The 23656-nt window shown below is 43.4% G+C and overlaps 2 protein-coding genes across 5 annotated transcripts in view; one reads left to right on the top strand and one right to left on the bottom strand.

The window, feature by feature from the left end:
* LOC127573144 (protein FAM83G-like) overlaps positions 1 to 3243 on the top strand; it is a 41886-nt gene extending 38643 nt beyond the window's left edge. Inside the window, exon 5 of one of the 2 annotated variants that reach the window (XM_052021088.1) lies at positions 2293 to 3243. In XM_052021088.1, coding sequence (XP_051877048.1) covers positions 2293 to 2745 — 453 coding nt within the window. In that variant the 3' untranslated portion in view covers positions 2746 to 3243. The remainder of the gene's footprint in view (positions 1 to 2292) is intronic. The other variant, XM_052021089.1, reaches the window with a different exon arrangement.
* slc5a10 (solute carrier family 5 member 10) overlaps positions 1 to 23656 on the bottom strand; it is a 118775-nt gene that overhangs the window by 67847 nt on the left and 27272 nt on the right. For all 3 annotated transcript variants that reach the window (XM_052021090.1, XM_052021091.1, XM_052021092.1), the window contains exons 6-8: positions 22767 to 22872; positions 6902 to 6982; positions 2862 to 3067 (exon numbers count right to left, since the gene is read on the bottom strand). In XM_052021090.1, the coding sequence (XP_051877050.1) occupies positions 2862 to 3067; positions 6902 to 6982; positions 22767 to 22872 (393 nt within the window). The remainder of the gene's footprint in view (positions 1 to 2861; positions 3068 to 6901; positions 6983 to 22766; positions 22873 to 23656) is intronic.

Raw genomic sequence — 23656 nt, 5'->3', positions numbered from 1 at the left:
GCATGGAAACAGGCCCTTCGGCCCAACTCGTTCATGCTGACCAAGATGCCCATTTAAGCTAGTCCCATTTGCCCGCATTTAGCCCATATCCCTCTGAACCTTTTCTATCCATGTACCTGTCCAAATGTCTTTTAAATGTGGTAATTGTACCTGCCTCAACCATTTCCTGTGGCAGGTCATTAGCGGAGAACTGAGGAAGAATTTCTTTCACCTGGAGGGTGGTTGAGGTCTGGAATCCACTGCCTGAGGAAGTGGTGGAGGCAGACACTCTCACAACATTTAAGAAGCATGTAGGCAAGCACTTGAATTGCTAGGTATGGTGGGCTACACACCAAGTGCTGGTAAATGGGATTAGTATAGAAAGGTACATGATGGTTGGTACAGACCTGTTTATGTGCTGTATGACTCTAATAGGTATTTATTAATTAAGGGAGTCAAGAAATAAGACAAAGGGCTGGAAACTAGCTTGAGATAAGAAGTAAGATCGGCTATAGTCTATCTGATGGACTGGTTCAGAGGGATATGGGCTAAATGCAGGCAAATGGGACTAGCTTAGATGGGCATCTTGGTCAGCATGGACGAGTTGGGCCGAAGGGCCTGTTTCCATGCTGTGTTACTCTATGACTCTAAATCTCTTATTACTCACCTTAAACCTATGCCCATTGATCTGAGTCTTGTAAACTCCAATTGCCCAATCATCTGCAGCCTTTGGGGAATGAGTTACCTCCTCCTGTCTTGAAACCCCTTTGTTGGCGTGAGTAAAAGTTGTACCTGGGTTTGACCAAAAGCACAACAAAATGTTTTGACGAGCGTCTTCAACTTCAGAAGTGTCTCTGGCTGGAGTTGGGGAGATGAACGAAAATCAGTGAAGGAATGGGCCCTAGGCCATTGTGGGAGACAAGAGAGAGGTGACCGAAAGATGGGTTTTAGATTAGACTGTGGGAAGGAAACCTCAAGGTGGATGACTTCCTCGCCTTTGGTGGGGAAAAGAGGCAAGAGGGCAAAGCCAGAAGCCCAATGAGTAAATAAATAATTTAGGGCTATAACATTTATGAATGCAGAACGTACATCATTGAATAGGATGCAAAATGGTTTTATTTAGTGAGAGGTGATTTTCTGAAGGGGGGAGATGTGCCATGTTTTGATCAACACAAATAAAAGCTGAAAGAGAACATAGAAAATCTACACAAATGGTTAACATTGGAACATGGCTACTCCCTATATCAATTGGGTTTGTTTGTAGATTGAGATTGAAGCTGTAATCTGCAGGTGCTTGACAGGGTAGACGTCAAGGTGTTTCCACTAGTGGGAGAATCTCACACAAGGGTACATGGTTGCATGATTAGGGGGTGGTCATTTAGATAAGATATCTTTATTAGTCACATGTACATCGAAACACACAGTGGAATGCACCTTTTTGCGTGGAGTGTTCTGGCGGCAGCCCGCAAGTGTTGCCACATTTCCGGCACCAACATAGCATGCCCACAACTTCCTAACCCGTACGTCTTTGGAATGTGTGAGGAAACCGGAGCACCTGGAGGAAACCCACGCAGACATGGGGAAAACGTACAAACTCCTTACAGACAGTGGCCAGATTTGAACCCAGGTCACTAGCGCTGTAAAGCGTTACACTAACCACTACACTACTGTGCTTTTATTTATAGGATAAGATAAGATATCTTTATTAGTCACATGTACATGGAAACACACAGTGAACTGCATCTTTTGCATAGAGTGTTCTGGGGGCAGCCCGCAAGTGTCGCCGTGCTTCCAGCACCAACATAACATGCCCACAACTTCCTAACCCGTACGTCTTTGGACCGTGGGAGGAAACCACAGCACCCGGAGGAAACCCACGCAGCCACAGGGAGAACGTACAAGCTCCTTACAGACAGCGGCGGGAATTGAACCCGGGTCGCTGGCGCTGTAATAGTGTTACGCTAACCGCCACACTACCATTTAGAACTGAGTTGCACAGGAACTTCTCATAGTCAATGGTGAATCTGTGGAGTTCTCAGAGGGTTGTGACGGGCAGATCGTTGGGGATGTTGAAAGAGAAAGCAGATAAATTGTTGAAAATCAGGAAATTGAGATCTGTGGGGAACTGGCACAGATGAGGAGATGACCCATATTGACCTAGCCGTGATCATATTGAATAGCGGGGCAGGCTTGAGGGACCAAGTGGTCTACTTCTGTCTAATTCCAGTACAGCGGTATGAATGGTAAACATCAAGCCCCAAACCTTTGCCTGTCAAACTACCCCTCTAACAAATGCTTCTTTTTTATTTACAGAGGAAGAGATACCAAATGCACTCAAAGCCGTCAGCCACTGTGTTGAGGTCAACTGCAAACAATCAGAGTTTACAGTCTCTACACAGCATTTCAAGGACCCCCGATCTGAGCAAAAGCAGGAGGCAGGTGGTCAAACCCGTGGGTTCACATTTGTTGAATAAAAATTACCAAAAGATCCTGGCGCACTCTTCGATACCAAAACACTACGTACAAAAGAGATACGGCAGCAAAGACACAACAGCAAGGTTGGACATGGCTGAGTCCAACTCGTACAAGAACTCCGTCCCTCAGCAAGGGACTTCTTCCATTCCGGGTACGTCTGTCAGTGGCACCACCACTCCTCTGGGGCTCTCCATCTCCAAATTAGCAACATGCAAGAACTTGAAGATGAGGTTGCCAGCTACCAGGGTTCTGCTCAACCCAGAATCCTCCCAGAAGGCACTGACCAAATGACCTCCTTTAGCTGGACGCTTGTGGGATCTGGTACGCCCGCTTATTTAAAATAAAGCTGCTTCCAGTATCGTATATAAAAGCCAAATGAATGTGAGGTGAAGCATGTTTACATTTACCTGATCTGTGCACCAATACCATGTCGCTAGTATGGTCAAGCCAAAAGTCATGCCGGTCCATGGAAGATCTCCTGTAACGGGATGCCTGAAGAGGTGCATGGCATCAGCTCTGGGGAGATGGCATGTTGTATTGGCAATAATCTTTCTTGGAACTGCCTTTAGGTATACATTTTCCAGGTTGTGGTACCCTCCAATCTTATTAAAAGCTATAGGAGAATGTAAATAAAGATTTTTTTTAATAAATTAAAATACCACCACAGTACATATGCTAGAATTATTATTTTGTTTAGAGAACCTATGGAAGAATTTCAGGGGTTTGAAGAGCAACCTGTCTTGTATCTGGCAATGCTTATGTGCAATAAATGTGTTGGAAAAATACAAATCAATTGAATGTACAATCCTTCTCCAGAACATATGTTTCTAAATTTTTTATCCACAAAAATTTATCTCATAAAGCTTCACATTTTTTTCCTCTCTTGTTGCTTGGAGAACTTGGTAGATGGACGTGGAGAATATGTTTCCATCAGTAGGAGAGTCTGCGATCTGAGGGCACAGCCTCAGAATAAGGGGACGTCCCTTTCGAGCTGAGGTGAGGAGGAATTTCTTCAGCCAGAGGGTGGTGAATCTGTGGAATTCATTGCCACAGAGGGTTGTGGAGGCCAAGTCATTGGGTGAATTTAAGGCAGAGATTGATAGGTTATTGATTGACATTAAAGGTCACAGGGAGAAGGCAGGAGAATGGGGTTGAAAAATCAGCTATGACTGAACGGCGTGGCAGACTCAGTGGGCTAAATGGCCTAATCCTGCTCCTGTATCTTAAGGCCTTATCATATTGCTTCTAACATGATAGAGGAGAATGTTTTCAGGTTTCTCCTGGACTGCCATTAAGCTGTAAAGAGTGCAGAGGAGATTTATGAGGATGTTGCCGGGACTCCAGGGACTGAGTTATGGAGAGAGGTTGATCAGGTTGGTTTTTTTTTCATTGGAGCGTAGGAGAATGAGGGGTGATCTTATAGAGGTGTATAAAATTATGATGGACATTGATAGGGTGAATGCACACAGTCAGTTTCCCAGGGTTGGAGAATCAAGAATGAGAAGGCATAGGTTTAAGGTGAGAGGGGAGAGATTTAATAGGAACCTGAGGGGCAATTTTTTCACCCAGAGGGTGGTCAGTATATGGAACGAGCTGCCAGACGAAGTGGTTGAGGCAGGTACATTAACAACATTTAAAAGACACTTGGACAGGTACATGGATAAAAAGGTTTTAGAGGGATATGGGCCAAACTCATGCAAATGGGAATCTTGGTCGGCATGGACCAGTTGGGCTGAAGGGCCTGTTTCCATTCTGTATGACTCTATGCCAACTTCATTAGGAACAAGAGGAGTCTATTTAATTAGATCTTGGTTAACGTGTACCTCAGCTTCTCCATCCACTCACCACAGCTCCAAGTCCTATGACACGCTAAACCGAATAAAAACCTATAAACCTCTGCTCTCCAACTATAGTCGTTCCAAAGCCCACATTCCGCTGGGAAGCAAATTCCAAATTCCCTTAGTATAAATGTACAAAAGTATATCCCAACTTCACTCCTACATAAATCACAGAATCATGGACATTTGCAGCACAGGAATCAGCCATTTTGGCTGAAAGTAGACTCTCATAGCTGATCTCATTTCCCAGCTCCCGATCTGTAGACTTGCGGGCTAAGGTTTTTTAGGTGCTCATCTATTAAATTCAGTGAAGGTTTCTGCCTCCACCACCCTTTCAGCAGAAAGTTCCAGACCCCCATAACCATTGAATGAAAAAATAATCCCCTTTAACCTTTCCACCATTTTAAATTTGTTCCAGTTAAATGACCGAATCCCAATAGGTTAGTCTCCAATTCTGGATTCCCCAGTGGAATTAGCTTCCCTGTAGCTACCTTATCTAACATTTTAAAGACCTGGGTTAAATTACACTTAAACTCATCAGAATATTTGCCATATTTTGTACGACAAAGAAGAGGGCTTTCAGAGCATTCTCATCAATCCCATTCCCCCACTTACAGGAAAATGCTGATAATTCACTATCCCTGGCTGACCAGGACCCTGTTTTCAGCATCTGCAGTGTTCTGTTTCTCTCTAATTCATCTCTCTCTTTAAACTCCATGGGGCCCAGTTTCCCACACTCCCTTTCAGCACATCTGGGTCCATTTCCTGCACTCCCTTTAAACTCACTGACACCCCATTTCCCATGCTCCCTTCAGACTGGGTTCGCTGGAAAGTTTATTCTCCAACAGTGGAACATCTGAACGTAAATGAATTAAAAATATGTTACGGCATTAACAGGAATAAACTCCAGTAATCCAGGAAATCTGCTAGTTCTGAGCATGCTGGATTATTGGAGTCTTACTGTAATTCCCTATAACTCAGAACCAAGTTCATAAAATTGTCTTCACAATATTATTATTTAAACGCTGGAATAACTCTACTGAATCCTTGTTGTACCCTCTCTAAGGCCAGTGTTGAAGGTGGGGTCCTTTTGACCGGTTTATTTTTGACCAGCTCAGCTATCTAAGGCAGTGGGAGTCAAGCCATTTTACAGATCGTTCATAGGCTTTCCGAAGGTGCATTCCAGTGACACTGCTTCTTGCTGAGTTGTTGCAGAGCCGTCAAGTAAACAGCTAATCTGGGACCAGTAAAAACCTGATTAAATTCAACCTGCAGATACAAACATGAAAGCTGCTATGTGGCTGAATGAAACCTGTCCTACCCAGGCATGTGATTTCTTCACATCGTAAGGTAATTCTACATGACAGGGATGTTACAGTCCACCTTCAACCATCCAGTCTAAATGAACGTTCTGTTTTAAATATACTTCTCTGAATGAATTCCTGTATCAAATCCACATATCCATTCAATCCCCATTTCCTCAAGTTCCTTTTTTTCACAAAACTCTGTGGAGCTCATAGAACAGTACAGCACAGGAACAGGCCCTTCAGCCCATAATGTCTGTGCCATCCATGATGCCAAATTAAACTAAACCATTCTGCCTGAAAATGGTCTATATTCCTCCATTCCCTGCATGTTCATGTGCCTGTCTAAATGCCTTAGAAACTATCGTGTCTGCTTCCACCACCACCCCTGGCAGCACATTCCAGGCACCCACCACTCTCTGTGTAAAATAAAACTTACCCGCACATCTCCTTTAAACTTTCCCTTCTCACCTAAAAGCTATGCCCTCTGGTATTTGACATTGCTACCTTGGGAAAGACACACTGACTGTCTATCTATACCTCTCATAATTTTATAAAACTCTTATCAGGTCGCCCCCTCAGCCTCCAACGCTTCAGAGAAAACAATCCAAGTCTGTCCAACCTCTCCTTTCAGCTCATACTCTCAAATCCAGGCGACATCCTGGTGAACCTCTTCTTCACCTTCTCCAAGGCTTCCACATCCTTCCTGTAATGGGGGTGACCAGAACTGTTCACCATTATGTCTTAACGCTTTTAATTATTAATGAATTTTCAGTCAACATTAAAAATATTCTCAACAACACGGCGTCTATAGGCCTCTCTCAAAGAGAATTCCAAAGATTTGCAATCCCCCGATTGGAGAAATTCCTCTTCATCTCAGACTGAAATGCCTGGATCTCTATCTTAAAACTGTGACCCCCTCACCCCACTTCCAATTCTCTCCAGCCAGAGGAAGCAATCTCTTATGAAGTGCCCTATCAAACACTCTGAGAATCTTATATGTTTTAATGAGATTATCTCTCATTCTTTCAAACCTCAGATATTACAGGCTCTTTCTCCTTCACGTCTCTCCATGGATGGCAGCCCCATTGGCCAATGATGAGGGTCTTTGCTTCCATCACCCTTCTATAAACTGTGTGCATTCCACGTTGCAACCATGACTACACTCCATGGTAGCTGACTACCTCTAAAATGCTTTGAGATGTCCTGAAACAAATGAGGCAAGACTTCCTCATTTCCGGTCAGTGAACTGAGAGTAAATCTCCCTTTTGCTCCCTCACAGTCGTGCCAGAGGTCGAAAGGTACCTGTAATGGTCAGTATCACTGTTCCGATGATCATGACAACTGCCTGAAGGGTATCAGTGTAGATAACTGCAGCCAGGCCACCTGAAACCAGATCAAATCAGAATGAAACAATGGTATTCTCTTCGCCTTCTTTCATTACAACACTAGTTATTTGCTCGGAAACCAAACAAAAATACTGCAGCTGCTGCAAATCTCAAGTAAAAGCAAAATGCTGCAAACACTCAACAGGTGAACTAAACAGAGTTCAGATTTTGGAGTTAACTCTTTTTTTCCTTTCCACAGCTGCTGCCCAAACTGCTGTGAGTTTCCAGCATTTACTGTCTCCATTTATTTAATTCCTCTTTAACGACAAGTTCAGAAACATGACCTCATGTGTAATATTACACTGCAAGTGAAAGAAGGATATATGATAATGCTTTAGATCTGATAAAAAAGATTAACTCTTTCTGCTCTGGTGCTGATGATGGAGAACTATAAACTGTACGATAGTAATGGCGTTTCAGTGCGAGTTCATCTGCTGCCTTCCATTTGCCAGCCCTTGCAAACACTGTTTCTATAATACACAGCTTTTTGTCCTTCTCGACACTGGAAGTGCACAGTACAGAAAGATCATCCTGCTCAAAGAACACATCCGACTTTGAAGTTAGAAGCAGCTTCCTTGTCGATTACCTTGAAATCCCACACCTTGCCTTTGTTAGCGCCAGGAACCTATTCATATAATCCCATCTCCCCTGCATCCCTGCAAATACTTCCTTTTCAATCACTGCCCCAGCAGCTTTGACAAAGAGAAGAAATATATCCTGAACATCGGAATGGAAGCTGTGAATTCATTTTGATGGATGCTGGATGAAAATATGCATTTTTCAAAGGACAAGAACCTGCTTCTGCATGTATCTCAGGCAGGGCTAGTCAAGCGTGTAATGATACATGAGGTAGTCACAACTTCCTGCTGAAGGTCACCTAGTAAAGAATGTTGGAGAATGGACACCCCACATTAGCATTAAGCACAGGTAGTTATAGAATAAAGCTCTGTTAACTCTGTGTTTTAAATTTAATTTTAAAAAAGGATTACATCATTGTGACGTTTCCTATTTCCCATCCAGAAGACCTTGCAGCCTGAGTGTGATTCTAAGCCAAGCATCAGGTATGTGTAGGCACGGTAGTGTAGCAGTTAGCGTAACGCTATCACAGCGCCAGCGATCCCGGTTCAATTCCGGCTGCTGTCTGTAAGAAGTTTGTACGTTCTCCCCGTGTCAGTGTGGGATTCCTCCCACATTCCAAAGACGTCCGGGTTAGGAAGTTGTGGGCATGCTGTGTTGGCGCCGGAACAGTGGCAACACTTGTGGGCTGCCCCCAGAACGCTCTACACAAAAGATGTGTTTCACTGTGTGTTTCGATGTACACGTGACTAATAAAGATCTCATCTTATCTGTTATGAGACATGATTCACAGGATGACATTCCCAATATACATTCAGCCCTTATGCCAAGTCTGGGGATTTTCAGAGTTGGTCTAGGCTTGATTATGGATCGCAGAGGTGAATCAAGTAATAACCCACCAAATTCAGAGAACAAGTACTTCCTGATTCTTTGCTAATCGCACACATACCAAACGGCAGCATTGCTTGAATTCCAATGTACCAGCATTTGCTGACAAAATTAGCAAAACTGGCGTCACCTCCCACTTCACCCATTCCTCCTCAGACAAGAGGTCAGAGTCTTTCTCAGTGCTTGTGGGAGTGAATCCAGCCTTTGGGTATTGAGAAAGAATTTGTATTGTGCCTGATGTGCTTTCAAATTACTGCAAAAAAATTTTTGGAATTGGTAATTGGTTTATTATTGTCACAAGGTACAATGAAAAACCATACAGATAATTTCAAAACATAAGTAGTACAAGGGAAAAGCCACAACAGAATGCAGAAAATAGTGTTGCAGTTAGTTACGGTAGGCATGGTAGTGTAGGGCAGGCACGGTAGTGTAGCGGTTAGCGTAACGCTATTACAGCGCCAGCGACCCAGGTTCAACTCCTGCCGCTGTCTGTAAGGAGTTTGCACGTTCTCCCCATGTCTGCGTGGGTTTCCTCCGAGTGCTCTGGTTTCCTCCCACATTGCAAAGACATACAGGCTAGGAAGTGGGCATGCTATGTTGGCGCCAGAAGCATGGCAACACTTGCAGGCTGCCCCCAGAACACTCTACGCAAAAGATACATTTCACTGTGTGTTTCGATGTACATGTGATCAATAAAGATACCCTATCTTATCTTACCTTGTCTTACAAAGAAAGTGCAGTGCAAGTAGATAATAAGGTGCAAGGGCCATGACGAGGTAGATTTTGAGGTCAAGAGTTCATCATTAATGTACAAGAGGTCCATTCAATAGCCTGATAACAGCAGGATAGAGGCTGTCCTCGAGCCTGGTGGTATGTGTTTACAAGCTTTTGTATCTTCTGCCCGATGGGAGGAGGGAGAAGAGAGAATGTCTGGGGTGGGAGGGGGTTCTTTGATTATGCTGGATGCTTTACCGAGGCAGCGAGAAGTGTGTACAGAGTCCAATGACCTACACTCGAAATGCAGCCTCTCTTATAATGTGGAAATGTGGCAGTTGGTATTGCACAGCAAGATCCCACAAACAGCAACGTGTTAATGTTCAGAAAATCTATGTTATCGATGTCGATTGAGAGATGAGCACAGGCCAGGATAGCAGGTAGAATTCACCAGCTCTTCTTAAAAATAATGAACCTTTACAACTTCCTAAGGAGCAGGTGAGCCTTATCTCATCCACCAGACAGCACATCATCCAGAGAGCACTCCCTGGTAAATTGGCTTGGATCTTTGTACTCACATGTCTGGGGCAAGACTAGAACCCACAACCTGATGATTCTGAGGTGTGAGACTGCCCACTGAGCCACAGTGAGTGGGAAGTTGTTAACGGCGGGGGGGTGGGTTGGCTGTAGTCAACCGCATCAGGTTGCTGAAAGCTGTGGCCTACTTTTCTAGGGTGGAGCGCCTGCAACTATTTTGTTGCAAAACAGGTCATATCCTCATTCAGAGATTAAACAGCCAGTTATTTGAAGACGTTCCTAATCCCTTCAACAAACAGCGCAGCCAAATATGTTGTCTACATTGCCAAAACCATTTAGATCCGCAAACTATGACTGACTGGTTTGATGAGTGCAACAGGTTACCTCATCTGGTATGACTGACCTTAGGAGTTGAATCTCCTGACAAGAGGAGGAGCCCATTCACCCTCCTTCTCCACCCTCCCCCAGGTTACTCCCCCATTATGCAATATCACAGTCAATTCACACTAAATCCAATCACATAGTTGTGTTAATATATATCTGGAGCCTGAGGGCATGTACCACCAGACTTAAGGACAGCTTCTACCCCGCTGTGATAAGACTATTGAACGGTTCCCTTTTACGATGAGATGGACTCTGACCTCACGATCTACCTTGTTGTGACCTTGCACCTTATTGCACTGCACTTTCTCTGTAACTGTGACACTTCACTCTGTACTGTTGTTGTTTTTATCTGTATTACATCAATGCACTCTGTACTAACTCAGTGTAACTGCACTGTGTAATGAATTGATCTGTATGAACAGTATGCAAGACAAGTTTTTCACTGTACCTCAGTACAAGTGACAATAATAAACCAATACCAATACCAATAGTACTGGCTCGACCAGCATTTATGGTCCTTCCCAATTTGCCCTTGAGAAGGTTGTGTTGAACCACAACACGAACCACTACAAAGACTTACAACCAGATTCTCTAATAGAATGAATGAAAGGCAAATTATTTTTTCATATCCTCTGTATCACAAGCAACTTTGGTCATTTCAACTTGCAAGGAAATTTAGTTCATCATTACTGGTATGATACTGAAATACATGCACATCTCATACAAACAGATGCATTGACACCCTGTATAGTGATAACTTAGTTCAATTACCTCTGGAGATAAGAGTCTGGAGTTTCCCTGAAGGGTAAAATTAGCATTCAGAGGATTCGGAAGAGGTTTTCCAGGATGCTGCCTAGAAGGTATCAGCATTGGCCAGCTGCTGGACCCTACTATTATCTATTCAGTTGCAGCCAAAGAAACAATAATAAAGGCATCTCCTACTACTCCCATACTGCTCCTTCAGGTGTCCTCCAAGATTTTACCCTTAACCTCTCCTATTTTACCATCTGCTGTTGTGCCCTTGACCTTGCAGCAACCTCTCCATGGTCCTCTGAAAGAGAGCAAGTGCAAATGAAATGCTGTAGCTGTATAAAACTTTGGTTAGGCCACGCTTGGAGTCCTGTATGCAATTCTGGTTGCCCCATTACAGGAGGGATGTGGAGGCTTTGGAAAGAGTACAGAAAAGATTTACCAGGACACTGCCTGGATTACTGGGCGTGGGCCATAAGGAGAGGTTGGACTAACTTGGGTTGTTTTCTCTGGAACGTCGGAGACTGAGGTTTAATGATAGACATTCATTAAATTATGAGAGGGTAGATGGTCAGAATCTTTTTCCAAGTGTATTAGTGTCAAGTACTAGAGGGTATGGCTTTAAAGTGAGAGGGGGAAAGTTTAAAGGAGATGTGCGGGGCAAGTTTTTTTTACACACAGAGAGTGGTGGGTGCCTGGAATGTGCTGCCAGGGGTGGTAGTGGAGGCAGATATGATAGTGGCGTTCAAAAGGCTTTTAGATAGGTACGTGAATATGCAGGGAATGGTGGGATATGGCTCACGTGCAGGCAGAAGGGATCAGTTTCATTTGGCAACGTGTTCGGCACAGACAGTGTGGGCTGTTCCTGTGCTGTACTGTTATATGTTCTATCAGTGGATAACTTGGTATTTCGTAATGCAAGCTCAGGCTGTTTCAATACTACAACCAGAGTTTCAGTTCGAATATTTTTTTTTACCCGTTAATAGATCCAAGCTAAAAATCACCTACGGAATGGCAGAGTGGATCCGCGGAACTGCATGGTTTACTCCTCTTCCTATGCAAGAACTAATAGTAGAAACAGAGCCTGAACCAGGAATCAGAGCCTGATATAACATTGGGGTAATATGGAGTGAGATTCCCTGGAAGAGGAAGTTTCTCCTTATTTTTCCTTGGTTGAATTTGGACACACACTAAGTTTCCATCACAGAGGTTTAACATGATGGCAAAACTAAAAATTCCCCAGGTCAACTTGAAACTTCATGTGTAATTGCATTCCTAACACAGTTAACTAGAACCACTACCAGCTTAAACAGCAGCCACAGCTCTGTTGGCAGCACTTTCTCACTTCTGGAGCAATAGGTTGTGGGTTCAAATCCCACCAAAGTCTTGAGTGCATTACTCCAGTCTGAAACTCTAATGCAGTGTGAGGGAACACTGCACTGGAGGTCATCTGGGCAGGCACAGTAGTGTAGCGGATAGCGTAATGCTATTACAGTGCCAGCGACCCAGCTTCAATTCCGGCCACTGTCTGTATGTTCTCCTCGTGAATGCATGGGTTTCCACCGGGTGCTCCGGTTTCCTCCCACATTCCAAAGACGTACAGGTTAGGAAGTTGTGGGCATGCTATGTTGGCGCCGGAAGCGTGGCAACACTTGTGGGCAGCCCCCAGAACACTCTACGCAAAGGTGCATTTCACTGTGTGTTTTGATGTACATGTGACTAATAAAGATATCTTGGCATGGGTGACACAGCAGTTAGTGCTGCTGCCTCACAGCTCCAGGGATCTGAGTTCAGTCCCTGACCTCGAATGCTATTCCTGTGGAGATTGGACATTCTCCGTGTGGGTTCCCCCGGAAGCTCTGGTTTCCTCCCACTGTGCTGGTGGGCTAATTGGCCACAGTAAATTCTGCCTTAGTGTAGGTAAGCGGCAAAAGAATCTCTGTGGGAACGACGGGGTTGCAAGAGAGAATAAGCTGCAGGGATACAGAGAGGGGGAATAGAGCTGATGGGATCACTCTGCTGGGCGTCAGCAGCAGCTTGTTGGGCCAAACAGCCTCTTTTTGTGTTGTAGTGAGTAAAGTCTTGAATAAATTAAGTCCTCTCAGGAGGATGTAGAAGACCCTGTGGTATTAATCCAAGGGTTACAGGGAAAGATGGAACAGGTTAGGACTTTATTCCTTGGAGCGTAGAAGAATAAGGGGAGATTTGATAGAGGTTTACAAAATTATGAGGGGTATAGACAGAGTTAATGCGAATAGGCTCTTTCCACCTAGATTAGGAGAGATAAGTACAAGAGGACATGGCTTTAGGGTGAAGGGGGAAAGGTTTAGGGGGAACATTAAGGGGAACTTCTTCACTCAGAGAGTGGTGGGAGTGTGGAACAAGCTGCCATCTGACGTGGTAAATGCGAGCTCACTCTTAAGTTTTAAGAATAAATTGCACAGATACATGGACGGGAGAGGTCTGGAGGGTTATGCACCGAGTGCAGGTCAATGGGACTAGCAGAATAAAGTTTCAGCACAGACTAGAAGGGCTGTTTTCTGTGTTGTAGTGTTCTATGGTTCTATGGTGTAGAGATGTTTATCCTGGCCACTTCGTTTAACCAACATCACTGATGAATGGTTGATAGACTGCACAGACTTGTTGGGATGAAGGGCCTGTTTCCATGTTGTATCTATCTCTCTGACTCAAAGTGATGATCATTGCAGTGTTTGTGGCTGCTTACTCAGTGAGTGCAACTGTTTTTCTTACTGTGTTTCGTATGTGACAAGAGCAACTACACTTCAAGAGTCGTGAGACATCCTGAGGATAGGCCCCATAGACTTGCTACCCATTCCAAAAGGAAAGTAAAGACAAAGATAGCCAATTAAAGGCTTCATCAGCAGAGAGATATATGGACTGGTTTTCATTCCAATTCTTGGCAAGACAGAAAGCATGGCTATTTGTTCAGACCGTGCTTTTAAACTTGTTTTTCCACTTCTTCCAAAAAAAAGTTCATAAAACACATAATGATTGGTCACTGAGTTCAAACTCATTAAGCAGTGATGAATAGATTCTTTTTAGTTTCTTTACAGTGGAACTATGGGTCTCATGCTGGGAATCTGATTAGTAACATGGCACTGTGCTGTCAGTTGTAATGCAATCCCCTTCTTTGCAAACAAATAAAGGACTTTAAAGAGGACTCTTTACCTTTAACCAAACCCACCACCATTTCAATTGCATTTACTTTTTACCTATTAAAAAAACAAATCAGCACCTGCCTGTCAAGAAAAAAATAATTGCAAAGCGGTTGGAAGTTCTGAGTTAGCCAGGTGTCTGAGTCTGACGACTTTCCACTGACCTAAATTAGAAAGGCTCTTCTAAGCCACACCAAAGGGTGAGCAGGTGGGTGGAGGTCCCTACAAACTGACAGACGTTTTGAGACAGACATTGAAGGAATGAAAAGGGAATGAAAGCAAACGTTAAATAAAAGAAGCAAAGAGGGCAGATGATTTTCAGACCGGCTCTGCACATTTTACTGAAGGGCTTGGACAGAGAGTATTGTTTCTGTTCATCAAGGTCGTGAATCTAACCCTCGTTACTATGGTAATATTACCTCGGGTGTCACCTTCTTCAGGGACTTAATAAATAGTGAACAGCGAAAGTTCTCAAGGTTGGTGTCAGGCGGTTATTTACAGTTTTATGGGCGATCTGATTGACAACCTGAATGAGTCTTTGTCACTGTCTGCTAGCTACGGGGGAAAGGAGTGGGAGCAGTTGTCATCAAAAGAATGGCACAGGCTGCAGAAATTGTGCCTTACCAGTTTGATTGAGATTTTTGAAGAGATAACACAGGACATCTGCAAGCTTATTGGTATCTTTCCTGTAGGTAAGTGACCAGAACTGCACACAATACCCCAAATTAGGCCTTACCAAGGTCTTGTACAACTTCAACATAACATCCCAACTCCTGTACTATTCTTCTCTAACTGCCTACAATGTGCCACTACTGTGATAACAGCTCATAAACTAAAAACAACTTAAACTGCAGCTCCACAATGTACACTAACATAGTGCTTATGGCATTGGAGGTGCAGTTTTGTAAGCTCTCCCAACATCTACCTGAGTGAATCCAAAGTTTAAACAAGCATTAGTCACAGGAAAAGTAAGCACAAACTACTAGAGTGTTATAGTAAGCAATGGGATTGCTCCGTTAGCTAGCATGAACTCGATGGGCCAAAATGGCCTCCTTCTATGTTGTCAAGATGGAAATACTTCCACTGGACATCAGTAACAAGAAAAAAGATCCACTGCTTCGGACGACCACATAAAGACTATATGTTCAGATACAGTATGTTTAATCGAAGTTCTCAGTTTGTACAGGTTGATAAGGAACACGTTTTGAAATCTGGTCATATCTTAGTTGAGTGGACCATATAATATGACGCATTAGGACAAGTTGGCAGTGTGGTGATTGGTTTTCGATAACCACAGTTAAGGACTTTAGTTATGGGGAGAGATTGAATAGGCTGTGCTTGATTTCCCTGGAGTGAAGGAGACTGCATGGTGAGAAGACAGAAGATTATGAGAGGCATAGAGAGGGTAGATAGTCAAAATCTTTTCCCTGTGATAGGGGTATCAAACACAAGAGGGCTTAGTTTTAAGCTGAGAGGTAGGAGATTTAAAGGGGATCTAAGGGTAAGTTTTTGTTTTACACAGAGAGTGGTTGATATCTGGAATGCGCTGTCAGAAGAGATGGCAGAATCAGGTGCAATTATTCCTCGTCATGGCCTTGCACCTTATTGTCTGCCTGCACTGCACTTTCTCTGTAACTGTAACACTTCATTCTGCATTCTGTTATTGCTTTTCCCTTGTACTACCTCAATGCACTGCTGCAATGAAATGATCCATGTAGATGGCATGCAAAACAAAGTTTTTCACTGTACCTCGGTACATGTGACAATAATAAACCAATTTACCAAGTTAACCAATTTACATTTAAGAGGAATTTAGACCAACACTTAAATAGGCAAGGCATTGAATGATATGGTCCTAATATGGGCAAACAGGATTAGTCTAGATAGGCAAAAAAGGTTGGCATGGATGTTGGGCTGAAGGACCTGTTTCTGCGGTGTACAACTTTATTACTCTATGACTCACCGGCCAACGTTTGGTTCAAGCTTAAACGTCAGTTTCTACTGAGTGTAGAGTAAGACAGGAAGGAACAGATTAATGCACCTCAATTTACCATTTAGTGACTGACAGTAACATTAAGTGGAATGGAAAGACCTGATAAAATTTTACAACACAACATTCTACTGTAAAAATCAACAACAGTGACATTGTGCTTTCAAGCCAAAAGGTATTAGGTACGACTCCCACTCAAGAAGCAAAGCTTCAGCTGATGCTAGCACTGAGGCAGTGCTACACTGTCAGAGAAACTGCTTCTCAAATCCGTGAATTAAATCACAGGCGCCCCACCTTCTTGCCAAGAGCTGGAACAGGAGTGGAGGCTACCAGTGTTTTGATCAACTTTTGTCTCACAACTAATAATTTACTTAATTGCTGTTTGTGAAACCTTGCCATGTAGAAATTTGGTCACAGCATCTCCTGCAGTTGAGACAACACTTTACAAACACTCGGCTCCAAAGTTCTTTCAACACTTGATACAAATATAAATCCTCTGGGTGTGTTAATTCACCACAATCCATATGATTAATGATCATTTGTATGCAAAATGCTACAATTATCTTGTGCGTGTGGACCAATGAGCATTGGAAACTTCATTAATAAATGATACATTTTAGCTTCATGCAAGCATGCCAAACCAGAAAATATCCAAAATGTAAAGGTCAGTCATATTGTTTAGCATTACAGCTTCCTGCTCTACTCTTATGATTGTCCATTTTAACACTACTGTCATTTATACAGACAAGTCAAAATATGTCAATAAGATTAAGCACTCCTTTAAAAAATAGCGTCAAGATATTGGGCCACATCTTGCTGGTTGCTCCTAGTGATTCCGATTAGAACCACCAGCATGCCCTCATTTAGACTGCAGCAAGGTCCAGAGTTCTGTACGCACACTCTCAAAACGCAAAAGGCAGGGATTTACTGTCAGCTTCTGAAGCCTGAATTCAATTCTCAGGCCGCAGTCTTGCTGGCAGTCCGCACCATTACACTGCAGAAAAGGTCTCTCAGACCCTCCAGCAGATCATGGAGTCATAGAGTGGTACAGCACAGAAACAGGCCCTTCAGCCCACCATAAAGAAACAAAGGACTGATGATGCTGGAGGAACTCAGCAGGCCAGGCAGCATCCGTGGAGAAAAGCAGGCGGTCAACGTTTCAAGGTGGGACCCTTCTTAAAGGCTTCCCCTTTTCCTATCTTCGGTCCTGAAGAAGGGTCCCAACCCGAACCGTTGACCGCCTACTTTTCTCTACGGATGCTGCCTGGCCTGCTGAGTTCCTCCAGCAACACAGTGTTTTCCTTCAGCCCACCATGTCCATGCAGACCTTTTTGCCCATCTACACTGATTCTGTTCGCCCACATTACGACCATATCCTTCTGTCCCTTGTCTACTTAAGTGTCTGTCTGAATGCCTTTTAAATGTAATAATTGTGTCCGATTCCACCATGTCCACTGGCAATGTGTTCCAGATATCAACCATTCTCTTGTAATAAAAATCTCCTCAGATCCTCTTTAAAACCCCTTCCCCTCACGTTAAACCTAACCCCTCTTGTTTCTGATTCACTTACCATGGGGCTATATTAATTTCAGTAGGGTTACACAGTCAGGGATTAGGAAGCAAATGGCAATGTGATTTTTAAACTATTACATACAACGTGGAACTTAGAACAGTACAGCACAGGAACAGGCCCTTCGGCCCACAGTGTCTGTGCCAACCATGATGCCAAATTAAACTAACCCCATCTGCCTGCACATGATCCATATCCCTCAATTCCCTGCCTGTTCACGTGTCTGTCTAAATGCCTCTTAAACACCACTGTTGTATTTACTTCCACCACTTGCTCTGGCAGCACGTTCCAGGCACCTATCGTTCTCTGTGTAAAAAAAACTTGCTTTTCACATCTCCTTTAAACTTTCCCCCATCACCTTAAAAATATCCCTTCCAGTATTTGACATTTCCACCCCAGGAAAAAGATTCTGACTGTCTACCCTATCTATGCTTCTCATAATTTTATACACTTCTGTCAGGTCTCCCCTCAGCCTCCGACGCTCCAGAGAAAACAATCCAAGTTTGTCCAACCTCTCCTTATAGCTAATACTCTCTAATCCAGGCAACATCCTGGTGAACTTCTTCTGCACCCTCTTCAAAGCCTCCACACCCTTCCTGTAACACAGCGACAATTATGTCTTAATTTAATCCTGTAATCTGAGAATATTAACAATAGTTGTGTTTAATTTATTTTGATTTTAATAATAGCAGAGAAATTTAAAAACCATTGAAGTGAGTTTTACAGCTGTTACAGGGTACAAGATGGATTGATTTTGAGGGGCAGGACCTCCTCACTGCGCTACCCAAGGTGCTGATGTCACTCAGACCTCATGAGTGGTCTCCAGGATGCAGAGGGCCACTGGGATTGGCCCTAAACATTCAGGCAATGTCAGTGTGGGCATGACAGGGACCATGTCCTGTAACTGGAGGGCCTGTACAACTTGGTCAAATACAAACAGAAAATGATGGAAGCATTCAGCTCATGGAGCTATACAGCACAGAAACAGGACCTTCGAGCCAACTTGTCTCTGCTGATGAAGGCGCCTTCCTGAGCTAGTCCCATTTGCCTGTATTTGGCCCATATCCTTTTAAGCCTTTCCTGTCCAGTAATCTGAAAGCTTTCAGCATTTTCTGTTGTTTTTTTAGATTTCCAGCAACTGCATTTTTTAAAAATGTGCTTAGTTTTTAAAAAATTTGTTTCTGATCCATTCCAGTTCGCACTGAGATTTATTCATACTTGTTAATGTGAATACATATAATAGGTATTATCGCAAATGCATTTAGTTCCTGAATTTGGATGTCTACAGAAGCTCTTTTTGTAGACATCCAAATGCCCCTAGGAGGTTCATGGAAGCACAGACAGACAAAAATTGTCACCCAGCCAAAGGAGATGATGTTAGAGTATGAAACTAAAGGTGAGAACACTTGGAGTTTCCAATAAGTAATCCCAACTACCATTCATAGTCACATGTTCAGTTGCACCCATTCATTTGACATTCCCATGAAGTGTTTTCCTTTATTGACGCAGACAAATATCTTTCAGTAAACCTTCCGGGCTAATTATGTGTGCTTTATTGATTACAGAGATATCTAATGGCTTTTAACACCAGAAAACAAACCCTTCTCAATTAACTCCATGCCCAAACACATTGTACTTCTTAAACACACACATGCAATGGATTTGGCAGAACAAAGAGTTTTGAACAATGGATTCAGGTGAAAAACTGGAGACTGTTATTCAATTCAATATTTTAATGTGAAGGAAAATTATTCTTTTCTTTTTATTATCAAATATTGTGACATTGCTTTGGAAATCTGTCTCTGTAACAGGACTTCAAATAGATAAACAATCACTGTCAGCATTGAAATAAAGCACTTTGGAGATGTGTAGAACTACAGATGGGTTATAACATAATGTAGCAATTGTTTGTAGGAGATAGCAACATGAATGAATTCAAGAAGAGCTTTAGAATGGATTGAAATCTTACTGGCACTGCTTTAGATGATCGGTATTGTAAGATTACTGACTCCAAGCATTTATAAACCATTAGGGCAAGCTCACATAACTTCTGCCATAGGGCTGCCAACTCTGGTTAGAGATATTCTGAGCTGTCATCACATGACATAGAACACAGAACATAGAACATAGAACACAGGGTCATGCCCTTTGCTCATGAGGTCTGTTCCGAACACGATGCCAAATTAAACTAAATCCCTCGGCCTGCACTTGATCCACATCCCTCCATTCCCTGCATGTTCATGCATCTATCTAACAGCCTCTTAAATGCCACTATTGTATCTGCTTCAATCTCCACCCCTGGCAGCGCATTCCAGGCACCCACCACTCTCTGTGTAAAAAACTTGCCCCGCACACCTCCTTTAAACTTTCCCCCTCTCACCTTAAATGCATAACCTCTAGTATTTGACATTTCTACCCTGGGGAAAAGACTCTGACTCTCTACCCTATCTATGCCTCTCATAATTTTATACACTTCTATCAGGTCTCCCCTCAGCCTCCGACACGCCAGAGAAAACATCCCAAGTTTGTCCAACCTCTCCTTATAGCTAATACTCTCTAATCCAGACAACATCCTGCTGAACTTATCGTGCACCCTCTCCAAAGCCTCCACATCCTTCCTGTAACACGGCAACAATTATGCCTTAATTTAATCCTTTCAAGTATTCATGTAATCTGAGAATATTAAAAATAGTTGTGTTTAATTTTTAAGTTATTTTGACTTTAATAATTTTTAAAATTTCTCCTTATAGCTCATACCCTCTAATCCAGGCAGCATCCTGGTAAACACCTTTTGTACCCTGTTTTGTACATCATGTTGTCTACCACCAGTTCCCACACATGGTCTCTCAACATGTAACAGATTGAAATATTGAAGTCATTTCCTGTCTTAAAAATAGATTTCTGATTTCCCCTGAGGATCTCGGCGGAGGAGGCTGAGGGGAGACCTGACAGAGGTATATGAAATTATCAGCAGCATAGATGGAATACCCACAGAATGACTGCACTCTGGAATGCATTGTCTGAGGTGATGGAGGCAGGTATTCTCACATTTAAGAAGTATCTGGATGAGCACTTGAATCGTTAAGGCAGCTACAGACTGAGTACTGGTATATGGGATAAATCAAAGAGGAGTTTATTGTCATAGGCACAAGTACATGTGTGCACAGGTACAATGAACAACTTGCAGCAGCATCACAGGCACATAGCATCATATAAGCAGCATTCACAAGAAAAACATAAAATATACACAAGTTTTACAAGAGAGAACGGAATTAGAACAAAAAAAAACAAAGCCCACTTTAATGCAAAGTGATCAAAGTTGTCATAGTGTTGCTAAACTGTAGTGATTAGGGTTGTGCAGGTTGGATCAAGAACTGAATGGTTGAAGGGAAGTAACTGTTCTTGATGGCCATTTCTGTACTGTATGATACTGTGACTCCATCGCACTGCCCTGAGCTGTGTGCCAGTGTCCTAGAGATCAGTCTTTACCACTGGAGACTCCTGAAGTGTTATCGTTTCTCTTTTGTGCAGAGGGAAGATGTTTCAGGTGCAGGAGCAATATACACAGACAGGTTCCTGGTTTGCATCCATGACATTCCTCAGAGGTGTGGAGGAAATGCTGAGATTTCCCAGGTCACTGCAGCAGAGCAGGAAGAGCTACAGGAAATCCCAGGGATTCCTGCCACTGAATGGTTGACCTGTTAATTTTCTTCACAATTGCTGATGAATCTCATAGGTTGACAGTCACAGATGAATGTCATGGGTAGGCAGGGTGGTGAAGAAGGCTTTTGGCACACTGGCCTTCATTAGTCAGTGCACTAATGGAGGAACAGAGGGATCTTGGGGTCCACGTCCGTAGATCCCTCAAGGTTGCCGCGCAGGTCGATAGGATTGTTAAGAAGGCGTATGGTGTGTTGGCCTTTATTAGTCGGGGTATTGAGTTCAAGAGCCATGAGGTAATGTTGCAGCTCTATAGAACTCTGGTTAGACCACACTTGGAGTATTGTGTTCAGTTCTGCTCGCCTCATTATAGGAAGGATGTGGAAGCTTTAGAGAGGGTGCAGAGGAGATTTACCAGGATGCTGCCTGGATTGGAGAGCATGTCTTATGAGGATAGATCGAGTGAGCTAGGGCTTTTCTCTTTGGAGAGAAGGAGGATGAGAGGTGACTTGATAGAGGTGTACAAGATGATAAGAGGCATAGATCGAGTGGACAGTCAGAGACTTACTCCCAGGGCGAAAATGGCTAACACAAGGGGGCATAATTTTAAGGTGATTGGAGGAAGGTATAAGGGAGATGTCAGAGGTAAATTTTTTTTTACACAGAGTGGTGGGTGCGTGGAACGCACTGCCTGCAAAGGTTGTGGGGGCAGATACATTAGGGACATTTAAGAGACTCTTAGATAGCCACATGAATGATAGAGAAATGGAGGGCTATGTGGGAGGGAAGGGTTAGATAGATATTAGAGCAGGATAAAATGTCGGCACAACATCGTGGGCCGAAGGGCCTGTACTATGTTCTATGTTCACAGAGTACAGAAGTTGGGAGGTTATGTTGGAATTGTACTTTGGTGAGGCCGCACTTGGAATATTGTGTTCAGTTTTGGATGCCCTGCGATAGGAAAGATGCCATTAAGCTAGAAAGAGTGCAGAAAAGATTTATGAGGATGTGCATAAAAAAGACCTACGAGGATTTTGCCAGGGACTGAGGTATAGGGAGAGGCTGGGCAGGCTAGGACTTTACTCATTGGAGTGTAGGAGGATGAGGGGTGACCTTATACAGGTGTATAAAATCATGAGGGGCATAGATAGGTTGAATGCACTCAGTCTTTTCTTCCCAGGGATGGGGAATCAAGAACTATAGGGTATAGGCTGAAGGTGAGAGGGGAAAGATTTAATCAGAACCCAAGGGGCAACATTTTCCGTACATATATGGAACGAGCTGCCAGAGGCAGGTACAATAACTACATTTAAAAGGCACCTGGATAGGTACATGGCTAGGAAAGGTTTATGGGGCAAATGCAGGCAAATGGGACTTGCTGAGATGGGAATCTTGGTCGGCATGAATGAGTTGGGCCAAAGGGCCAGTTTTCGTGCTGACTGACTCTAATCTACTGAGCATTTCCATCAATTTCTTTTTAAAGAACTCTATTTAAGATTTATAACAAGTCTACACTGTTAGTTCAATGGCTAATTACCTGCTATGGTGTAGAGAGCTGTGACAACCAGCATCAGAACCGTCGAGAGGTACAGGTTCCATCCAAGGCACACTTGCACAAACAGGGCCCCCGAGTACAGATCTGTCTGGTGAGGTAAAAAACAATATGATCATTGTTTCGCTCTCTACATTGGGAACGAGGGTGAAATAAGGAAACAAAAAGGGCTGGTCGAAAAGGTGAAGTGAGGGGGCAGAGCACTCTAGGGTAAGCAGCTTATAGAACAGTGTGGCACAGGAACAGGCCCTTCGGCCCATCATCTCTGTGCTGACCTTGATGCAAAATTAAACTAATCCCATCTGCCTGCACATGGCCTGTATCCCTCCATTCCCCGCCTGTTCATGCGTCTGTCTAAATGCCTGGATTACAGGGCATGTGCTATCAGGAGAGGCTGGACAAACTTGGGCTCCTTTCTCTGGAGCAGTGGAGGCTGAGGGGTGATCTGTTGGAAGTGTATAAAATTAGGGGCATAGATAGGGTGGACAAGTAATATCTTTTTCCCCATTATTGAGTGATCCAATACCAGAGAGCATGCATTTAAGGTGAGAGTGGGTCGGTTCAGAACAGACCGGAGAGAGTGGTGGATGCCTGAAATGCGTTGCCTGATAGGGTGGTGGAGGCAAATTGATCAGGGGGGCATTTAAAAGGGGCTTGGATGGGCACATGAATGAGAGGAAAATGGAGGGATATGAGCATTCTGTAGGTAGGAGGGAATAGCTATGCCAGCACAACATTGTGGGCTGAATGGCCTGTTCTGTGCTGTACTGTTCTATGTTCTAAATGTTGCTGTCATATCAGCTTCCTTCATTACTTGTGCTATTGACATCAGTAAAGAGTGAAATACTCAGCTGCCATCGCTTCAACATATTTAG

Source organism: Pristis pectinata, chromosome 8, assembly GCF_009764475.1.
Source record: "Pristis pectinata isolate sPriPec2 chromosome 8, sPriPec2.1.pri, whole genome shotgun sequence".
Lineage (NCBI taxonomy): Eukaryota > Metazoa > Chordata > Chondrichthyes > Rhinopristiformes > Pristidae > Pristis > Pristis pectinata.
The sequence above is the reverse complement of the archived record's forward strand: the minus strand, read 5'-3'. Positions and strand labels throughout refer to the sequence as shown.